The sequence below is a fragment of the Andrena cerasifolii genome, chromosome 9 (genome assembly GCF_050908995.1).
Source record: "Andrena cerasifolii isolate SP2316 chromosome 9, iyAndCera1_principal, whole genome shotgun sequence".
Lineage (NCBI taxonomy): Eukaryota > Metazoa > Arthropoda > Insecta > Hymenoptera > Andrenidae > Andrena > Andrena cerasifolii.
Window position 1 is genome coordinate 13,421,710 of NC_135126.1, and position 21,023 is coordinate 13,442,732.

At 40.1% G+C, this 21,023-nt stretch overlaps 1 protein-coding gene across 2 annotated transcripts in view; it reads right to left on the bottom strand.

The window, feature by feature from the left end:
- Positions 1-21,023, bottom strand: part of Nachralpha6 (nicotinic acetylcholine receptor alpha6) — a 391,747-nt gene that overhangs the window by 61,473 nt on the left and 309,251 nt on the right. Inside the window, exon 10 of one of the 2 annotated variants that reach the window (XM_076819770.1) lies at positions 16,145-16,231. The exons of the other annotated variant lie outside the window; for it this stretch is intronic. Within the exon in view, the coding sequence (XP_076675885.1) occupies positions 16,145-16,231 (87 nt within the window). The remainder of the gene's footprint in view (positions 1-16,144; positions 16,232-21,023) is intronic. 2 annotated transcript variants of the gene reach the window in all.

Below are 21,023 nucleotides of genomic sequence, written 5' to 3' on the forward strand. Positions count from 1 at the left end.
CCACAAAGCTGACTAACTTCCTCTGCTTCGCCATTAAATATCAGACATCTAATCCGATGCATTACACGTCGAATCGCGTCCGATCAGAGTGAAATCGAAGATGAAACCGCGGGGAGCTTCAAACTTCAAATCCATCGCGTCCACGAATCATTGCGCCGGCCCTAACAGGTGGCATGACATTCTGATACAAACTCAATTATTTGCCTGGTTCGCATCGATCGGGTTAGCGAAGGAAATCATGAAGACGCGCTGGATACGGGGCGGGCTCATTCTGTTTCATTAGCATCAATTAGTTTTAATCAGAAGTCAGTGAACGCTGACGAACGTTCGTCCGTCTCTTTGTGCCCGGTGCCTCTGTGCGCGCGCAGCATCGCGTAATTGGTATTCCAATGGAATAATTCAATTCCAGCCGTCGGTGGAAAAAGGATCCTTTGGACTCTTTTCGTTAACGATTACGCGGGAAACGAAGTAGAACAATCAATCGAACGAATCGATTGGAAAAGAGGTGAGCAACTCTTTCGGTGTCTCGCGGAGCATGTCATAATAGGTGTGTGATTGTAAATGGAAAATAATTATTTCTTACTTGACGAATCCTACCGTTGATATAAAATAACAGTGTACCTAATTCTACGGCAATTTGTCGAGTTAACAACATTACTTTAGATACGTGAGAGGTGCAGTAGACAAGTCCGTCTCTTCGCGCGAGTAATACTGCTGTTTGAGTGGAAACACCTTCCTCTGGGTAATTAACACTGCACTCCACGAAGCGCAGTAAATAAAAGACCGATGTTTAACGTTTCATTAATTATCATTCTGACTGCCGTGATTTTTATTGTCTCCGTGAAAGTAACTGTTAAATCCCGACACAGCAGCGTTCAATGAGGTTTGTAATGCTCCAGTCGCGTTTTAATTATTCCTCCAATTATCTGCAACACCGAGTGACACTCTGGATTTTATAAACAGAGCGCACGTTTTGAGAATGGGATTTTAATCGTCAGAGACCTTTAGTAACGATCAAATTAATTGTCGATTAAGCGTCGTTTATTGTGATACATGAAAAGAATGATGTTGAGGTTTTGCACGTTTCCATTTTCATGTAAAGAAATGAATTGAAAAATTTTGTAATAAAATATCTGCGATTAATATTGAATTTTTTAAACTGGAATAGAAAATACTTGACACGTTCCTTCCCTTTTGCAAAAGGAATTCGACACGGGAAGTCGAGTAATGAGAATGATAATTAACATTTTTAACACAATAAGTGTGTAGTCTGTCCCTACGGACGGACGCTAGAAGGAAAACTATTCTAATTTTGGAAAAAAAAGGGAACGTAAATGTTCCAGAAAGGAGGAGAAACTTGTCACCGCGCGGTGTCGTTGCACTTTCTTGGCTTTGGAACAAATATTTTGAAATAGCTTCTGTTTGCAGAGTTATCGGGCCAGCCCTCGTAAATTCGATTTATGGAAAAAGGGAAAAATTGAATTTTCGGTGCTTTCAGTGCTCCCCATTTCCCACTTTCAATTACTCGAAGGACTCGGATCGAAAACAAGCAATTCACTCTGCGAAGCATGTTGCAAGTGTAAAGCGATAAATTTGTTTCCTCTCATCCCGAATTTTCGTGTTTCGTGCAATTCACGCGCCTCTTACACGTTCTCCCACTTTAGCTTTTTAATCACTCTTCCTGCATCCGCATTTATTTGCACCCCTTTCTTCCGAACTTTGTTTACCCATCCGTCATCGAATTTAAGAAAAAAGTTTGCTCTGTTAATTCGGTCCGACAATTTCGATTTTGCATCAGCGTTTCTCACAATTATTTTTTCACTCTTTGGTGTCATCAGTCACTGATAACTGAGTAAACTTTTTCGCTCGTTGCTCGTAAAACTCTTTAAAAAGTGGATTATGGTCGTAGCATATCTACGTATTACGGCTTGAACGTTCATTAGGCGCGGGGAATAACGGGGATGGTTTTTCAACTGGACGTTAACCACGAGAATGAATTTGGTGTTGTACATCTTCACAATGGCTATTGTTACATTGAATGTTATCAGCGAGCGTGATTGCACGATTCGAGTGTAATGCATCGCATTTACAGTGCGTCGAACATGTTTTGATTTATTCAAACACTCATTAGGTAGTGGAATTTCTGAAGTTATCGCCGTGGTGGTGTTGGAAGGGTAACGCTACACGATATTATTTAAATAGCGTAATATTACTCCAAAAAACCTCTTCCAGCCTCACTTTCTCTTTTCTGTTCTCCTTTTCGTATCCTGCTTCTTATCAGTTTAAAATTCAAACTATGTTTTGGGTTAGATGATGCGCGTAAATTAGAAAAGAGCTTCGAACAGAGTTTGCAGAGATTTTATGGGGTTTGAAAAGGTTTAAAGGTGTTTAATGTCACTCCATCTTCGTGCTAATTAAATATCGTGATAAATGTTTCTTAGCCTAGCTTCCTACGAAAATACGATTTCTCAGAACTAGTACTTTTTTAGTCAATAAAGATACCCCTTGTCAAATTCACATTATTTTAAACCTGCTGTTGCATTTTAAATACTAAAACAGATATTACCTTCTATTCCACTTTATTGTACACCACACCCAAAATCTGCCCCCGATTACTCGATACAGACATCGCACTCCTTTACACAAACGTTATCCATCACCAATCACAAACAGAGTTTAACAGCAAAACGATCGATACACCGTTAACAAATAATATTCCAGTTCCTCGAGTTCATTCGCAGCGAACGCGATAATCGTTGCACACCCTCGTTCGAAAGTACTGTTCGCGCGCATACGCATGTAAATGTTACGTGTACGTGTCATTGTGTGCTACTGTTCGTGCGTTGGCGATATATTGCTTGACAAATATACGGATACGAAGCGAACGTAGGAAATAACAGCGTACTCGACTGTACTGTGCAGAACAATATGTAAAAATAAAGGAAGAAAGGAAGACGCATAGACACGAAGTTCGAAGAGAGAAGGAGGGATAGCGAAGCGACAGATGGATTTTCGAAAATGTAAAAAGGAAAACGAAATTCGCTACGGTAGCAAATAATTAATTCGTCCTTCGTCTGGTTTAAGCCTGGATTCGTCCTCGTTCGATCTCATTACAGGGGACGACGATATTTTAGAGGATATATATATTTTTTTTTCGCAAATTTATGCGGTGTCAGCCTCCTAATAAAACTTAATCTACCTTAACATTTTTATAGCGTTTTCTTTCGGGGAATACTCGGTAGATGATTGGATAGTTACTCCTTATTTCGAACGACGATTCGTTGCTGTACGGGGGTAATATTATTATCGGTATGACGAGTTGTCTATGCTTTATAATACATTCGTCTTGCCTATATTACTTTGGTCCAATTAACAAGTGTTCTTCTAACAGGTTAATATATTAAAAAAAATTGTAACAGGTACTGTTATTTTGAAGTGGGTCAGGATTTTGATTCTATTTAGTTAATTGCTCGTTTGAGTTCAGCTGAATTCATTTCTGCGACATGGTTAAATTCGTAAAATACTGAAGCATGGTATTACTAACTCCATTGCGTTTAATTGCCCAATCATTATTCCCCTCTACTATCCAGAGAAGAAAATTAAAGAGGAATTTGATTTCGAGTAAAGCAAATTTCGCATCTCCGTAATTAAACATTCATTGCGAACAGATCGCTTAAGAACGAACCTAAATCGAGTTTAACCACTACGAGAATTAATAAGTTACCTCGAACCAGGTAAAAGTATAATAGCCTATTCTTCGTCTCGCCAAGGAACGTGCAAAGTACTTTTGCTTCCCGACATTACGTTTCCAAAGCATCACTCGATATTTCACATTTCCGTCGCTTTAATCGCGATTGCAAAGAACACCGCCAGACTCTCGAGGAAACTGTCGCAGTGCCGAACCGATGCACCAACAGTCGGCTCGAGGAGTGAAGAGAAATAGAAGCAAATGATAACCAGAGGGGCACGATTCTTTCAGCGTCGATGATCACGCTAACGAGGTCACGAGCTGGATCGGACGACAAGGCCAAGGTAAAATGTACGTGTGAAATACAAACGGCGCGGATTCGAGGGGTGCAAGGGCCGGAAGAAGAGCACGCCCGAACGAAGGGAAGGAAACGAGCGTCAAGTGTTCTTAGCGGGAAACGAGGCGAAACTTTTCGGACGTGACTGGTAAACGAACAATGCATCTTCTGCTTGCGTACGCCCGTTCTGCATTTCACTTTTTATTATCTTCTACGTACTCCTATTGATACTATCGATTGACTGGGGCACGGTTGACTAAAAAATATCGTTCCACGTATTGTATTCAGTGCGGCTCGTCGAACAGACGCACTTTAATTTTTTATACCCTATATTTTCCGAAATATCAAGGTGATCGCGAGGTTTTTAATTGGTCGAAGGTGAGCTCATAGTCACTTTGGTAAATGGCACTGAATTCGTTTTTTTATCGACTGCAATCCAGTACTGTAAAAAAAATATAAGGTGCCACTTAAGAAACTTAGGGTCATCTTGATATCTCAGAAAATGTAAAATATAAGAAAATTAAATTGTGTCGGTTCGACGAGCCCCGCCAAATACAATATATTTCATATAAAACAATTGGTGATGAAATCAATAAATAACGAGTTATCTCAGATGGCAGCTCTTATTGACTGAACGTGTGTATTAATCTATAGAAATATTTAAATTCCAATATCTTTGAGTAATAATCCAAGAACCTTGCGAAACGAATACCACGCGACGTTATCTCTAGTTTTATCGAAGATCTATTTATTACGGTGGTGGCTTTGGTAAATATTGAATGAGACTAAGAATTCTTATTAAACTTGCTGTTGGCTGGACACGTGGTCCCATGTGTTCGCGTATAATGCATTCTACATACGACCGTGTACTCTAATTCCATTCCTAGCGAAAGCGATTCTGCGAATGTGTAGTCTGTTGCATGCAGGTACATTATCAGAAAATGAGAAGAGCGCGTACCTATATCGTAGAATATGTCGACTGGCATTGGTCAGTTTCGGTATAGGTATTTAATTGCAAGCAATTAACCATGGAAACTGATTAACGATTCGATCGGCGTTAGTTATTCTTGTTCGAGTAATCGTAGTTTCATATTCGAAATCAATTTTTACCGAAACCACGCGTGCAATAAAAAAGATTTATTTTACAGAGTGTCCCCTAATGAAGGGACACAAACTTGAAATTCGATAAGAAATGCAATTCTGAGTTGAAAAATTTAAATGCTAAAAAAACTCATGGACACCCCTTGCGTGCAAAGTGGATGAAAATCTTTTCCATCGACTTACAGCAGTTTTGATATCTTTTTATTACTATGTAGATTTTTTACCACGATATTTTGGAGTACCGTGTTTTCGCATGTTTTCATATGCTTTTACTATAATTGCAAGCAATTCTTCTCTCGCACCAATTGATGCTAAATAAACTTCATAGGGTGGATGTACCACTAAATGAACACGTACCAGTGAATGGACATTTAATATTAAAATGAGTAAAATAAGTTATTAAAATAAGCAACTACTTAATTAATTAGAAACTTCTTTTAATTTCTTGCTGCATATCCAAACAATTTTTGCAGCACGTGGAATCAATCGCGCTGCAAACATAATTTTATAAAAGTGTTCATTCATTAGCCTTAAGTGTTCATTTATTGGTGCGTTTACCCTATTCAAATGTTCAACCACAGAAATCCAAACATGTTTTTAAGTGACGACTGTGCTGCATGTGAGTCAAAAGTACCTATGGCAAATAAAGTTTCGCAGCAATAACTTTTTCAAGCATCATCGAACACAAGTTTACTGGAACTTTACAACTCAGAATTGCATTCCCTATTAGATCCAAAGCTGGTGTCCTCCCGCTTAAGAACAGTCTCCATATTTTTTTATTCACTTCTTCAAGAAGACACAATTTCTACGACCTCTTCCACAATTTCTTGTACAATCAACGAAAATATATCATTTCTATAGTCATAAATTGCAAGGAAGAAAATCGTGGTCTCACAAATAAATGTATTAGGCGCATGGACGCCTCTGATTATAGATCTGACCTAGTCTTAATGCACGACGAGTAACCAATAACTGATTTCGCAGTCTATGGTTGTTGCAACGATAATATTGGAAAGGGGTTGAAACTCGCTGGGTTTCCCCGACGTGTTTTCATCCCTCGGCCACATCTTCGCGATCCTCGAGCGCACGCAAGCGTTCGTCTGCACGCGTCTATGCCGTGCCACGCTGCTTTATTGGAAAATCAATTGCTCTTAAGGTGAATTATTCTGTTCGAGCGACACCGTTCGAGAAACGGAGAGATCGTCGTCTCGCGGAAACACCGTGCAATCATAGAGGCTGCGACACGGTCGATTCCCGAATGGAGACGAAGCTGCAGCGAATGGATCGCGGAATAAATTACTCCAATACGATGAAACTCGCGTTGACTTTTTCTATTTAACAAGCGCGATGTGATTGCGGGACTGATGCACGATTCATTTTCGAACGAAGGGCGAGACTCCCTCTTTCCCTTTTTAATGGCACTTTAATGTCGTACCGAGTGCTTGTGCAGAGTGTTTTCGAAATGGGTGGTTAAATTTTTTTCGGCGCGTAGGAGTACCCAGCAGTAGCGAGGTTCACTGATGCGCATGCCTCGACAGAGAGTCACTCAGTGTCACACTTCTGTGGCGTATAGTTGGTGTTTTAAACACAGTTACTCGCAAAACTACCTGTCAACCCCTATACGTTACATATTTTACATATTAAATCGAGTTCAAGGTGAGAGTTCGCAATTCTAATTCACATTAATATAAACCTTGATTGATATACTTTCATTTTGGGCGCAAAGAATTGAAAATATCTACACAGTTTATATAAAAATAATTTGTAATTAAATTTTTTTTAAATCAATCTTATATCAAAATGTACTAAAACGAAAAAATAATGACTGCCTTAGAAAAATTCCCTCATATGACTAAAAATAGAAGCGTGACATAGATTCAACAATTCGGTCGTTCACTGGTTGGTTCACCCTATCCACCCTTCCGGATATACCTACCTGGAAATAGGAAAACAGCGCAATTCAGCCATCTCTTGCGCAACGCTCAGTCGACGATCAATCGATTTTCCAAGCCGACAATTTTATTCTTTTCTGGCGACGACAGTATCATTGAAAGTTCGTGACGAGACGCGTCGTTAATTACTGGATCGTCGACGTCCCGCTCCGCGCATCGTTTCATTTCCTACGACGAACTTGGACGATCGAGTTGGAAAGTATGAGGAGGGGGAGAAGATACAACGAATTCCGATGCCCGTCCCTGATTCTATCCATTCTCTATCGGCTGACACCGCGGGGGTGGAAAGGAGCAATTATAATAACGACGAGAGCGCCATCGAGTTTGAAGCCCGAGACGATAAGGCAGCTGGACGCCGCGTCCCGTTGCTGCTTCTTCTCGAGGAGACACGAAGCCAGGCAATTACCGTTCTCATGGAAATAAGGAAACGGAGAACGTGGAGGGGCAACCGTTCCTACGTGTGGAAGCAAAGAAAAACGAACAAATGCCCGAGAACGGAGAGACAGAGCAAAGGAGAGGAATTTATCCCCCGTCGCGAGAACAGCGTCCTGCGATTGTTGAGTCCCTCTGCCTCGGCGGAATCCCTTTTAATTGGCCAGAGGTCGTCAGCGTATTAATTCGCTGGGGGATTGGCAATTATTAATGTCCACCGCTCAGATCATCGCGAGATTTAGAAACGATCGTGCGAAAAATGTATTAAATTTTTGAGAGACTCCCAGGCAATTTCTACGCTTGACACGCTTCGAGGGCGACTATTAAAAAGGTGCTCGACGATTCAGCATGGATTCACATCATACCGTTTCTTCGCGCTGACACTTGCACATACACTCGGGAAGCTGTGATTTAACAGTTAGTTTGAAATAAGGAAAGCTCGGTGCAAAAGTTCGTTCCCTTAGTATTACGTTAAGTGTGCGGAAATGGCTTTTTTTTTAAATCCTAGGTAGCCAAGGAAAATACTTTGATTAGAAAAACATGTAGTATATCTTTACTATCAATAAACACTTTGGTTTAATAAAGCGAACGAACTTTCGCATCAAGCTAATATATTCGTTTCGTGAACTTGAATTGGTACTCGGATTACACTAAATATCTGTATTTAGTGATAGACTAGACAGAATGGTGCACTCGTTTATTTAAATGTCTAAGGTTTCAGGATGCCCTGGCTCGTTTAATTACTTTTAGGATTCGGCGCTGACCACAGTTGCTTCAATGTTTTAAGCATTGGAAATATTAGGGTTTGTGCTTATCAAGGGGCACATCGAGTTGTGTTTGTTCAATAGCACGCAGCACGATTGTTACTAGCGTGTATTAAGGAAATCATTTTTGGTGGTCTCGTTCAATATAGAATATATTTTTAGTTAGGTACTCGAAGAACGAGATAAAGAGGCCCGGAGGCTCTGCATGTCCCACAGGCTATCTAATTTCAACATTTCCAAAAAGTCGGCCTTCTTTATTTTATCAACGTAAACTGCAAAATTGTTACGCTACACGTGGCGTTGCTAGCTGAATCTCGATATGAATATATCGAACCCGCACACGCCGAGTTTGACGAGACTCTGTAGATTTGCAGAATAGTGAAAAATAGGTGACACGTGTTTTTTGTTATTGGCAATCATCCATGCGGAAGGGGTGAGTGCAGCCCCTAAAATTGGAGGTCGACAACGTATTTCCTAGAATTTTCTGAAAACTGAGCAGGCAGCTGGATTCGTCTGTAAACAACTCACGTTTCAAAAAAGAAAAATTTGTCCTACGGCTAATAGTTAGTCGAGATAGGGGCTGTTTTCACCCCTTCAGCATGGAGATTGGCGATAAAAAAAATACTTTTTAAATATTTTTCACTATTCTGCAAATCTGCAGAGTCCCATAAAAATGAAATATTCTTCTCTTGTAAGATACTCTATTTTTTATCCCTCTGCTCATTTCTCTGTTTATTTCTACAGTCTTTACGTTTCGTCTTTATATATAAGGCAGCTGTGTTATTTTCATTATTACATATCACCAGATATCGAAGTATCACAAATATGTGATATCTGGTAGCGAACGAGTTAAGAAGTAGATGGAATAAACTAATACATAGTATTCAAAAAGTCTTCTAAGCGAAAGTATAAAAAAATATCGTTGTTTTATGAATTTCTGGCTAAAATACTATTAATAATAGTTTTCTTGACAATTGCAAGCCTATTTATCCACCTTTAAAAAAAATATATTTTCTTCCACAAAGAAATACTAATTCCTCCAAGAGTGAAGAAAAGAACACGCACTCGCGGTGCTTTTAATTCCTTAAATTAAAACAATTAGATTGATCGGCTACAAAAGAAAAACGGTAAATAAACTCTAAATATTGATTGCTTCGTTGGTAGTCACAGTTTTCGAAACTTCGTCGTGGAACGTCCATGGAGAGACCAACGAGGTAACAGTCGAACACGATCGCCGTGTTCAACGACACTTAAGCAGCGTGAAATGTCGACCGATTCCGGTGACAATGGAAACGATGCCTTTTGCTCGAATGGCCCGCGAAGGTGGTCGAGTGAAATGGTGGGCAATGTTAGGAGAAAGCTTTGGACGCGGCCAGTAACAAGTGGCGGGGAGGGGTTGACTGGCTTTTTGAATATAATTGAAGGCCTCCGGATGCGACCGTTTCGGGCTTCCAATGTCGCACACCGGCACAAAAGAGCGGGGGATATAATTGAAGCACTCGTCGTCACCCGAAAGAAAGGAGGACTCTCTGAAGAACAGTCGGCGGACCCTGAGGATCGGAGATAGGAAGAATACGAATTAAGACGGAGCTACGGAAAGCTCGAGGAATGCAGCAATTAACTTTGGAGAATAAAATTTGACAGAGAATGAAGGGTGTGCATTGCATGGAGTGTTTAAAGAGTTTTATCATGTACACGGCGTCCTAAAAATCAGTCCCATACTTTAATTGGCTGCTTTTCGTTACGACGCGACGCTGGCAGCTGGCATTTGACAGTTGTGAAGCAGACACGCGGGAGATTTATTATGAACTAGATTTGCTGCCGTGTCTGTTACTGTTCCTTTTTTATTTAAAGAAGTTTTTCCCGATTTTGGGTGAAATGCGATTCATCTTTTTCAGAAGGCTGCCATTATAACATTTGCTTTATTTTCCCTAATGAATCTACTATCACAGATAGCCACATTCATATAGATTACGAATTTTTTTTTTCTTGCGTTTCAGATAGTCCTTTGGGTACTTTCCATCAACGCCAGGACTACTTGTTTGATCTCAACGCTCTCAGTTAGCACTCTGTATCTGCTATGTTTCATTTACCGTTACAGAAAAATTTAAAATAATAATTCAGGGTATTATAAAACAGCCTGCCGAACTTCAAATTAATTTGTCGAACAGTTTTTGTACAAAAAATTCACAAAGAATCACCTATTTCTCATCCCCACAAGGTAGAATCCCCCGTTATTAAACTGACAATTTTACAATTTAAGGAAGATATTCGCCAAATAATTAACAACATTCCCTCGGAAACCTTCAGAAATGCCATGCAAAATGCACTCCAAAGAGCCAAAATTTGTGTCGCAAACAGAAGCCGCCATTTGATCGATATTGTTTCCCATGATTATTTCCCAAGCTTCAATAAATAATATATAAACAAAAATCAACTATCTTTTATTTCTTTTAGGAGCTATTTAAAAACGAAATAGGGGATAAATTTTTAGGACGCCCTGTATTTAGGTGGTTCAAGTCTGTTTTACACATTTTACTCTCCCAACTTTCTCGTTTTGCATTCCATCTTTCCATCGAAGTGGAACGCGGAAGAATTTTTTGATTCGGAGAGGATCTCGAGGAATATTCTTTATCTCGCGAATGCTACTTGCCAGTGTTGCGACTAACAAAGATGTCAGGACAGAAAGTACCCGCACCTTCCATAACACTTAAGAGGTTCGATCACGAGACGAGAGAAGAGTAAATACATTTAACGTCACGACGACGTGCATGTTCTCAAGGTAAGTGCGATAATTAAGTGAACGTGTCTCGCGACATGGCACTTTATACGCCTTTCGAACTTCCCTGACGGTCCGTCGCCTGACATTTTGTCAATTAACAGGCACTCTGCCAGCGATTTTGCGGGGTGGCGTATCGGTTTTCGCGGATGCTATCAGAGATAATCGAGCTGCATCGTCCAATTTTATCAGGAACGATAGCGTATTCACTATGTTTACTATACACCAAATCAATTGTGTCGTCACAAACTAATCATTCTCGCGACGTCGACTCTTTTAGTAAAAGCTTCTTCAGTCCTTTGCGATGCATTCATCTATGAATCTCTATGAGAATACGTCTATTTGCAGGCGACTACAGAATAATGAATATTCGTCGTATTTGCACTTGAAGGTGGATAAAGAGGCATTTAAATCTACCGCAGAGACTAAAGAATGTCGAGGGATGTCGCTGCGAATAAAGGAAGCAATAAGCAACAGGGATTCGCGATTGCTTGGATAAGTCTTGGCTACTCGGATCAACTTCTTTTGATATTAAAAGCGTAAACACGAGGAATCTATGGCAACGAGTTTGGTTCGTAGTTCCTTTAAAAATCAGCTACCGACATTCTGACTGTTCAAAATATTTGTTACATCACGAAAATTATGAAGAATTATTCTATCAAACTTGTGGAAAAGATTACTTGAACCTAGCAATTCTTTGCGATCGTGTAATTCGAAACCAGTTCCTTTCTCCATGCCTAAACAATCCCCCTTTCATACCACACCAGTAACTGTCAATTTTCCTCATTAAGGCGAGGCCGCTTTTTGTTCCGAAGAATAATATCACAGCCCCACCCAATTAACAGCCAATGTAGAGAAAACACGACATTTAAACTCGAAGAAGAATCCAATATTTTCGAACAGACACGTCGATTCGCCGACCTTTCAATCCACGCATCCCTTCCCTCCAGAGACAAATTACCCTCGTCCCGTTCCCTTTTCCCCTCTCTCCTCACGGCAGCATGCCTACCCGCCGCCCTGTCTCCGTTCGATTTTAATTAATTTCTCCAACGATCTGCGTTCCAATATCGCGAGTGTCATCCAGCACGAAGGAGACGACCCGCCGATTTCTTCGGGGTTCGGACACATCGACAGGGACAGGTCGACGTGAAATCGAACACGGTCGAGGGTGAAAGAATGCGCTATACTGAACAAAGCCACCACCTGAATCCATAACGGGGGTCGTGAGGGGTCGGGGGAGGCGGGAGTGACCCAAGCATTTTAATTTACTTCGATCAACGATAAAACAAGCGTCCAGGCAAATGGATGGGCTGAGCGAGGGAAATAAAAAAAGGTACCAAAGAGAGAGAGAGAGAGAGGGAGAGAGAGAGATAGTGAGAGAGAGAGAGAAAGAGAGAGGAAAAGGTGAATCGACAGCCGTTGTCGAACGCGCAGAAATTCGACGCAAGTGTCGGGCTACCCGGGGACAAAGTTTCGACGTAATAATGGGCCTTCGAGCGAAAGATCGACGAGCCTTTTCGACAGTTCGAGCGGCCGTGTCGTGACAAGGGGTGTACACGAAGTCGAGCCACGTCTCCTGCTTCTTTTTTTCTGCGCCTTTCTCACAGGGGACGGCTTTTCGGTACACGGTGCGCGATGCCGGGCGTTATTTACGTGACGTCAGAAATTGAATGGAACAGACTTTCGCGTTTAAGCCGCGCCTATAAGCCAATTATCTCTGCCACACCTAAGTAAGATTTCGTGTATTTGCATTCCGCCGATGCTTCACTTCGTTTGTTGTAATTCGTAAGTTTAGAGGAGAGGGTGAAAGTACGCTGGAGTGGGCAACCCTGTTCGTCATGTTTTACAGGGTAGAAGTTTTGTTTATAATCGTTGAGGGTAAGATGTGTTATCTCTGTTCCCGTGAGTCGTGGAATTAGTGGAAAGTGTAATTTGTGGCGTGAGGAATGAATATTGCTTGCAGTTAATGAGGATATAGTTTGTAATGTTGTGTTTTAGATGATTATGTGGTTATTGATAGTTGTGTTGGTACTGGAGAATGACAAGAGAATTGGCTTCCAGGAGCATGTGCTTTGGGCGTGTGAATGTGGGACTCTTTATGTGTGATGTGAAGGAGAATCTTCAGTTTAGATGATTTCTAATGTCGTGTGAATAAATTGTGTCTTCTGTGCACCGAATGGAATTGATATTATTCAGATTTCGAATCTAAAGACATTAATTAACGTTTTGAGGAAGATGATCCTAAGTGTTTTATGTGAGTCAACTTCTGCTTAAACTGATACTGATATATTGTTTGTTATTGTGTACTATTCTTTTCGTTATATTTTTCTACGTTGAAATGTAATAAAAATTAATTTTCCCACGAACCCCTAAACGATCTCCAGTAAAACCTCTACTCCAAAATACACTTTATAACTCGATTGAATTCGGGGGTTGTTGACCATCGCGCTGAGAACCCATTGTATAATTAATGAAATACCTACGAACGTACCAACAAAATTTGTTGGTAATCGACAATTATTGTGAATACGTTAGCACTACGTGGATTTAAGATACACAGTAAAATCTGTATGTATTTCATCTTTTATGAGATTTTGAATGCATTGCACATCGTCCAAATGTATATAGAATTATATATCTTCATATTTATAATAGAAATGTAACTAAAAAGAGGAACGTGCTACTATATAAAAATATTTCGCTGCATTCACTGCTTAGTACAACTGAATATTAAACAGTCGTGTTTGGCGTTAAATTACACAGAAAAAAAATCGAAAAACTTCTAATTTCACTTCATTTCTCTGCATTTAATTTCCCTGGACTTATCAGAAAGTAAAGAATCAGCAGTAAACGTTCATTATTTGAAATAATCATCCACTTATCGATAAAGCAATTACCAATATTTACTTACTCAATCACGACGATTTGCTGCCTCGACTCCGAAATAATGTTAATTAATCTGATCACGTTGCCCAATGTATTCTTCTCGCAATTTCGATAAAACGCCACACACCGAAGCATTAAAACCGCGAACCGCGAACCATTATAAACAAAATTGTATATCGATCAGAAAAATTCTCGATTTCTACATCCAAAACACTGCATCATGTAAATCGTCGAACACGCTTTCAGCAGTTTTAATAGAAACGAAATCAAAGTAGCCAAAAATTAATAAAAACTCTACCTTCTGACAGAATCAAAATTAGCACAATTTAAAATAACAGTAACACTTATTAACACGATGTAAGCTCAGATTTTTAGTAAACTAGTAGGAGTATAAAAACTAATGAGAAAATTAGATCGCGATATGGAATTATAGAAAGCTACCTAAGTAGTTGATATGTCAGATTATTCGAAATCCCCGATTATTTTCGTTTCAATTTAATCCGAATACTGAATTGCAAAACACTTGTTAAGTGTGAGTTGGAGTCAGAAAATTACTTTAGCAAAGGCACGAAGACACGAAGAAGCAGGCTAGGTGACCTGCCGACACGACAGACAACACGGAACTAATAGGTTCGTTGTTGCTACGGGGTTGCATGGCGGCGGGAAGGAGAAAACGTGCCATAAGACCCAGCCAGGTATACGGAACGTGGCCGAGTTAGTGGATTTCCGGTACACAAGGTGACACCGACCTGTCGCGTTTGAGACGCGAACTTATTCAATTAAATCCTGGGTAAGTTCGCGCCGAAGTTCTCAAACTACGGTCGGGAGGAAGGCCGTTTGAAACTGGAGGGCGGAAATTCCTTTCAACACTCGCTCCTTTGTTTGCGCCTGGAGGAGGGTAACAAGGCGCGAATTCGAGCATTGTCAGTAAAAATCCGAGAGAAGTTCACTGTGGGGAGCTGGGCAAGTGGATGTTGTGGTCGATGGAAATTGCGTTCAATTTGTAATTAATCTTGGGAGCACTCCAGGGGCCATGGGAGTCTTCGTGCGTTTTTAAGTTATTTATGACTTGCTTTGCTGTTTCAGATTATTGTGTCGCGGTGGTATGTGTGTGTGTGTGAAGTTATGTTACGTAGAGAATAAACAATGTGTATATTTTTCAATTTTAGTATCAAAGAATGTGATTCTTTGTAACTTTCATTCATTTTTTATTTACTGTAGGGTTTCATCAGGTTTTCAGATTTTTGTTAATTTGAGGATATTTGGAGAACTTCTTATTCTCTTTGTATGGGATTCTATAAAGAATTTTCTGTATCAAACGCTTGAGATATAATGCGAAGGGCCGTAATCCATGATTATTACTTTTAGCTAAATTCTATGTAGGTATTTGTTTATAAACACTACCCTGTTAGAATTTTTCTAAATTGATTATTCACGTAAAATATGTCAGTGTTTTTTACTCTGACTGTCGTGTGTAATTTCCTCCAACTTTACGGGCGAAGTTTAGTATCAGATAAGAATAGAAGGCTTCCTTTTGATCAAAGAATGATAGTAGGTATTACAGAGAAACTACTTCCTCTATGATTTCTGTTCTTCTGTATTAAAGACTTCATATCTGCTACCCTCTTTAGTTTGCTTTATCATTAAACGTAATATTTGCTCTTCGAACTGATCCACAAAAACTTTTACCCAACTTCCTATTAACTCATATGAACTCTTTTGTACCACTAAAAACGTAGTACAAAGATCTCCATTTTTTGTACTTCAAATGATCATCCTCCCAAAAATGGCACTTTAAAGCTACCGAGCTAACGAGTGCACCATTCGACCTAAGCCTACCAAACCGTCAAATTATTCGTCAAATTTTACCGATGGATTTTTCCTCGCGAACAAAGAATACCAAAGAAAAAAGAAAGAAAAATCCTTTGATCGATTAAAAAAGCACGATCCAACGGGTATATACCAACCGCAGCCCGTTAACACGGCGCGAAGGGTGTTCCAATTAAGATCAAAGGCATGTGAGAGAGCTTAAATCGTTGCTTCGAATGAAACTTTAAAGAACGAAGTATCTGATCGGAATCTTATCGTTCACGAACCGAGAGAGAAGGGAGAAAGGACGGCGGATGGTGGGAAGCAAGGGAATATCCAACCCAGGCAGTAGAAAATCCACTCTGGCGCACGTCTATTTGCAGGAACTCAATGTACCTAACAGAGGTATAGCGTCAGAGACCTGGGGCAGGGTCTCGGCGACGAGGTTCAGGAACACCGTCAGCGATAACAAGATGGTCACTCCTGAAACAGTCGGTAGCCCAGCCGTGCTCAATGATCCATTTCGTATTCGTGTCCGAAGCAAGTAAGCCGACGATCGTGCTCACCCATTGGCACGAGCGTCGTCCCTTGGTTCTTTTCCGTTGATCGTCCCAGACGGCTGACAATCCGGGGATCAAGACACCGTACGTGAATCCCCGGCTTCAAAAAACAGCCGCCGGATAAAGTGAAGAATGGGAATTCGAAGCGAGAGAGTTTTCTGGGATCGACCGTCTGATCCTCGATTGAGGACACGATTGATCTTTAACTGCCGCTTAGAGCACTTCTTTAAACGTTGAAGCAGGCTTCACGAGTTTACGACACGTCGCTGACTCGGGGTATCGTTACAGTCATTGTGAGAGGAGGATGGGATGAGGGCGTAGAAACGCGAGTCGTCACGTGACAAGTGGTATACTGTTTTGCATTCGATGCGAGGGATTTCGATGAGATTGGAATATCATGTAGTTCCAGTGAAATTAGGGGGAGTTTAAGTCATCACTTTGATGCTTACGAATTTGTTTAAAAAATACAATTTGTCGTTTACAGCTAATTGTAAAAGGAATTTTAATATTGCAGAAACGACTTTTTTGTATAGAAACAAATTTATTCGCGAAGGCGAAATCTTCTCGGTTGAAATGAAAGACAAACGAACTACATTGAAGATAAAAATTCATTTCTAGAGCCTATATTTTTTAAACAAATTCGAAATCAGCAAAGTGATCACTTAAACTATTCCTAATTTCGCGTGGCACGCATTACGTTTCAATTTCCTCTAAATCTGTAACATCGTGTGCAAAATGTAATCGATTTAGCGTAGAATGGCCCAAAGGAATAAACATCGTTCTCCCGTTACAACATTGAAGTTGATTGCTACCTATGGATCGAGAAAGATGTAAAATCGCTGGAGTAATATGTGTTCTTGAAATGGAGAAGTACAGACAAGAGTTCGCTGATCTGATGAGAACAAGCTATTTGAAAATCTGTGCACGTTTCTTCTTTAATCGCATATTATAGTATACGCATGCACCGAACACAAATTGTACGCTCAGACATGTGACCCCTTCCGACCAGCGTGGAGATTATTATTAGAATGTATAGGATAAATGTCGTGGATTACAATTTTTGTAATTCGTGAAGCGGAGGAAAGTTGGAAAAATTAGTAAGAGTAAAGATACTTCGAATCTCTATAGTAAAGAGTTGAAATTTCCATACACCTACTTGCAGCCATATACGATATTATACACAACGGAGTCGAAGATTCAAATCTATCCTAATTTTTTCTTCTCTCGAAAAGGAAGCACGAACAACGTCTAATATTTCAGAAATTGATGGCTCGATCTTAACGAATATATTAAATGAATATACTTAACAAGAACACAATACCAGAAATTTTTACAGAAATAACTGAAAACTGCTTTTCAGTTAAATAGGAAAACTATCCGAACATCTCCGATGACATCCAAACTCAGCAGAAGCTGAGCTCGTAATTAGAAAATACGTGACGATTCACGACAAACTGGAAGGACATAATAGTATCTAATCCAAGATGCTGTCATCTTTTCAATTAAAAAAGAAAGATTCAACACCTTTCCACGATGCACGTAACAGGAATAGCGTCAAAAACACGAGGCACTTCTATGTATCCCAATTTTGTCACAAAGAAATCGAGAGCTTCCAGTGGCTTTAAAACTCTTCAACCTGTCCACAAGTAGAAATCGATTTGCAGCAAACTCGATTCACCCACAACCACAATACCACCAAGCATTTCGAAATAGATTTTTCTCATTTATTAAAAAGCAGAAACACACGTCTTCGATTACTTCGATATCCATCAGATTCGAAGGAACAGATTTCTCCTGACGATTATTGGTAGAAGCAACTTCTGACGATCAAAAACCAGACTCCAATACAGGAAAAATGCGTTGCAAAATAACGTTTGTTCAGCAGCATTGTCATAGGAATTCTTATTGTGGGAAAACAGCGACAGTTTCTCGAGTTTCTCGAGAGGGATGAGTTAAATAATAAATAATGCCGACAGCGTGGGAGTGGTCCACGCAACAGGGTGAATTCGTGGCCACCGTGGTTTGCTTAGTGACATTTTTATCGGAGAAAAAAATTATCGTTACCGCTGACCTTTTTCTCCTACTTCGCCGTTTCTTCCTGGATATTAATGTCCGCGAAAAAAAGAGGAGCGCAATCCGCCCCACATGGGAGGAATATTCAGGCATGACAATGTTATTACGTCCATGCTGCTTAAGTCGGGAGTATGGGACATTTACGTGGGGAAATTCAGAGTAATGGCAGAATTAATTAGCAACGATGAAGATCGACGTATAGAAAATCGAATTAAGTAATTCGGGGGAGTTTTATATTTACTTGCATTCCTGCGAGAGTATATCAACTTTCGTATACTTATTTCTCCTGCAAGGAGTTCAATGACGCTGTGTTTTAAAATATTTTTGTACACAGAATGAAAAATTCAATTCAATACAGTGGGTATGACTTGATTTTTTTATTTCTTCGGAGGTTTAGTCTCGAGGAGGACGTAAAGTGACGAAGCTAATTTTTTTTCTATCCACGACTACGTATTTTCTGAAATAGTAAGGGGTGTTATTAAATACCAACTTGCGAAGCACTTCTTTTATAAGTAAAGTGATTGTAATTTTATCGTACGATGTTCATAGAGACAAAACAATCCCAAAACCACAAAACTTCTATGGTTAGCTCAGTTTTAGTCACGTTAGCCTGTAACACTCTCCAACTTCACGCTCAGTGTGCCTGCAGGCTGCTGTAACTTAATTTAGGAGTAGATTTATGTCACAAAGTACGTACAGTGATGTGGAAAAATTGTACACGTGCGAGTTGAAGTAGATCGAAAGGGTCGTTAAAATTTCACAATGGAAGATCGATAGGGGTGGGTGCCAGGCTCATTACAAAGGCCACTTTATGCCAAGCAGAAATATAACGATGAAATATGCAGCACAAATTCTTAAAAATCTTTGGAAATGTCCGACGAAACAATTAATTGAAATTCCGCTGGTACGAATGAATAATCCCAGACTTCCAACGAGACGTGTTAGGTGAATATTACAGAAGAATGATTTCCAATAATTTCCACTGATTTATTTTCAACCGAGATGAGCAGAACATGTTCAGAAAACCAGTATCTGCTTCACGAGGGGGAACCTTTCGTGTACTGTAGAATTAACGGCGCATTTAAATGGGGAGCGGACTGGGGCGGTCCGTAAAACACCAGGAAAAATCGTCGGCTCTCCCAGCGCGAAAATGCGGTGCGCTGTTTCTCGTCCAACGACAGCCTTCTATTTTCACTCGAACGCCTGTATTTATACAGAAGAACGCGTTAATATCGAGCGCAGCGTAGGATCGCAAAGTGTTTCTCACGGCCTCGTCAATAAACCGTGTCGGCGCGCCACCATTTTTCGGCGGATTGCATTTATAAATTCGACAGCCTTTCGCTGCAGTGAAATTAAGAAGGGATAAAACGACGACAAAGGGTGTCGCAGAGGTAGAAAAATGTTGAAAGCGGATATGAAAATGAGAGAATTGGAAGGCTGTCACGCAGATGACGGTAGAAAGAGATCGATGAGGTGGATTCGGGGATGAAAAGTCTAGAAAGTGGAAGGAGACTTGAAGTATAAAAATTGAAAGGGAGACTTGAAGGTCTAAAAAGTGAGAGAGAGAGGCTTGAAAAACCTAAGAAGAGAGAGGGGCAGTGAGTGGAATATAGAAAAATAGAAAGAGTAATAAGGGAAAGGTGTCAGAAGGCCAGTTTCACGATTCACATCAACCTGGTGCATTTACCCCTTTGGAAAAATCGTTTGCCTATTACACGAGCTCCGGTCGTTCGACATATCGTCAGGGTGTCTCTAACCAACAAATCGTCATTCAGGGGTGTGGGACGGGGTAACAGATTTCGGTTCGTCGCCAGTTACCATTGAGCACCGATTTATCGGCAGATATTTTCACTGGGATTAACAAACCCACTGAAACTGTACACTGAGCTCTGGATACGACATAGGCATTCGTTATCAAGATACTGTTTCGATTCTGATATTCGTCGTGAAGTTCGATAGAAATTATGATTCTAATAGTGTTATAAAATACCTCAGTTTTCATCCTACGGTGAATTTTAATTGGCGATATGAATTGTATAGCTTCTTTGCAAAAGGAGAAACTAATAGATAGAAGCAATTTACAGCATGAAAACTTTCGTGGATGTACTTTCATTCCTCTTCTTAACTCGTGGAAATCTTGAAAGAATACCCTACGTGCTTAATAAAGGGAAGAGGACAGTTGCAATGCTCTCGGTGCAATTCAAAGGCACGTAAATCTTGAAATGCGGAAACAGTGGTGCATGTTTCTGTCCATTTATGGAAATTTATCGAATTCCCTTCTGAAATTACGAAGTACCTTGATCAAAATGCTGCCCCCACAGGAGGAAATATTCGACTAGCTGCTGGGTGAGGTTTAAGGGCATTTTAAAGAAACTGCTTCTTTCTTTAAATTCTTCCTTCCACTTCGAACAAATTCTCACCAGTACGTACAATAAACTGTACTATAAGTAACGAATTTCCTGGTCGTGGCTTTGCCAATTATAGGGTGAATATGTGATTGTTAAAAACCTTCAGATTTAATCCCAGACTATAGTGAATTGTACAAGATTGCATTCGACACTTCATCTGAATTTTACTATATTATATAACTTACATATCTAGTGAAAATGTTACCATACTGAGTGTGCATTTGCCATTGTATC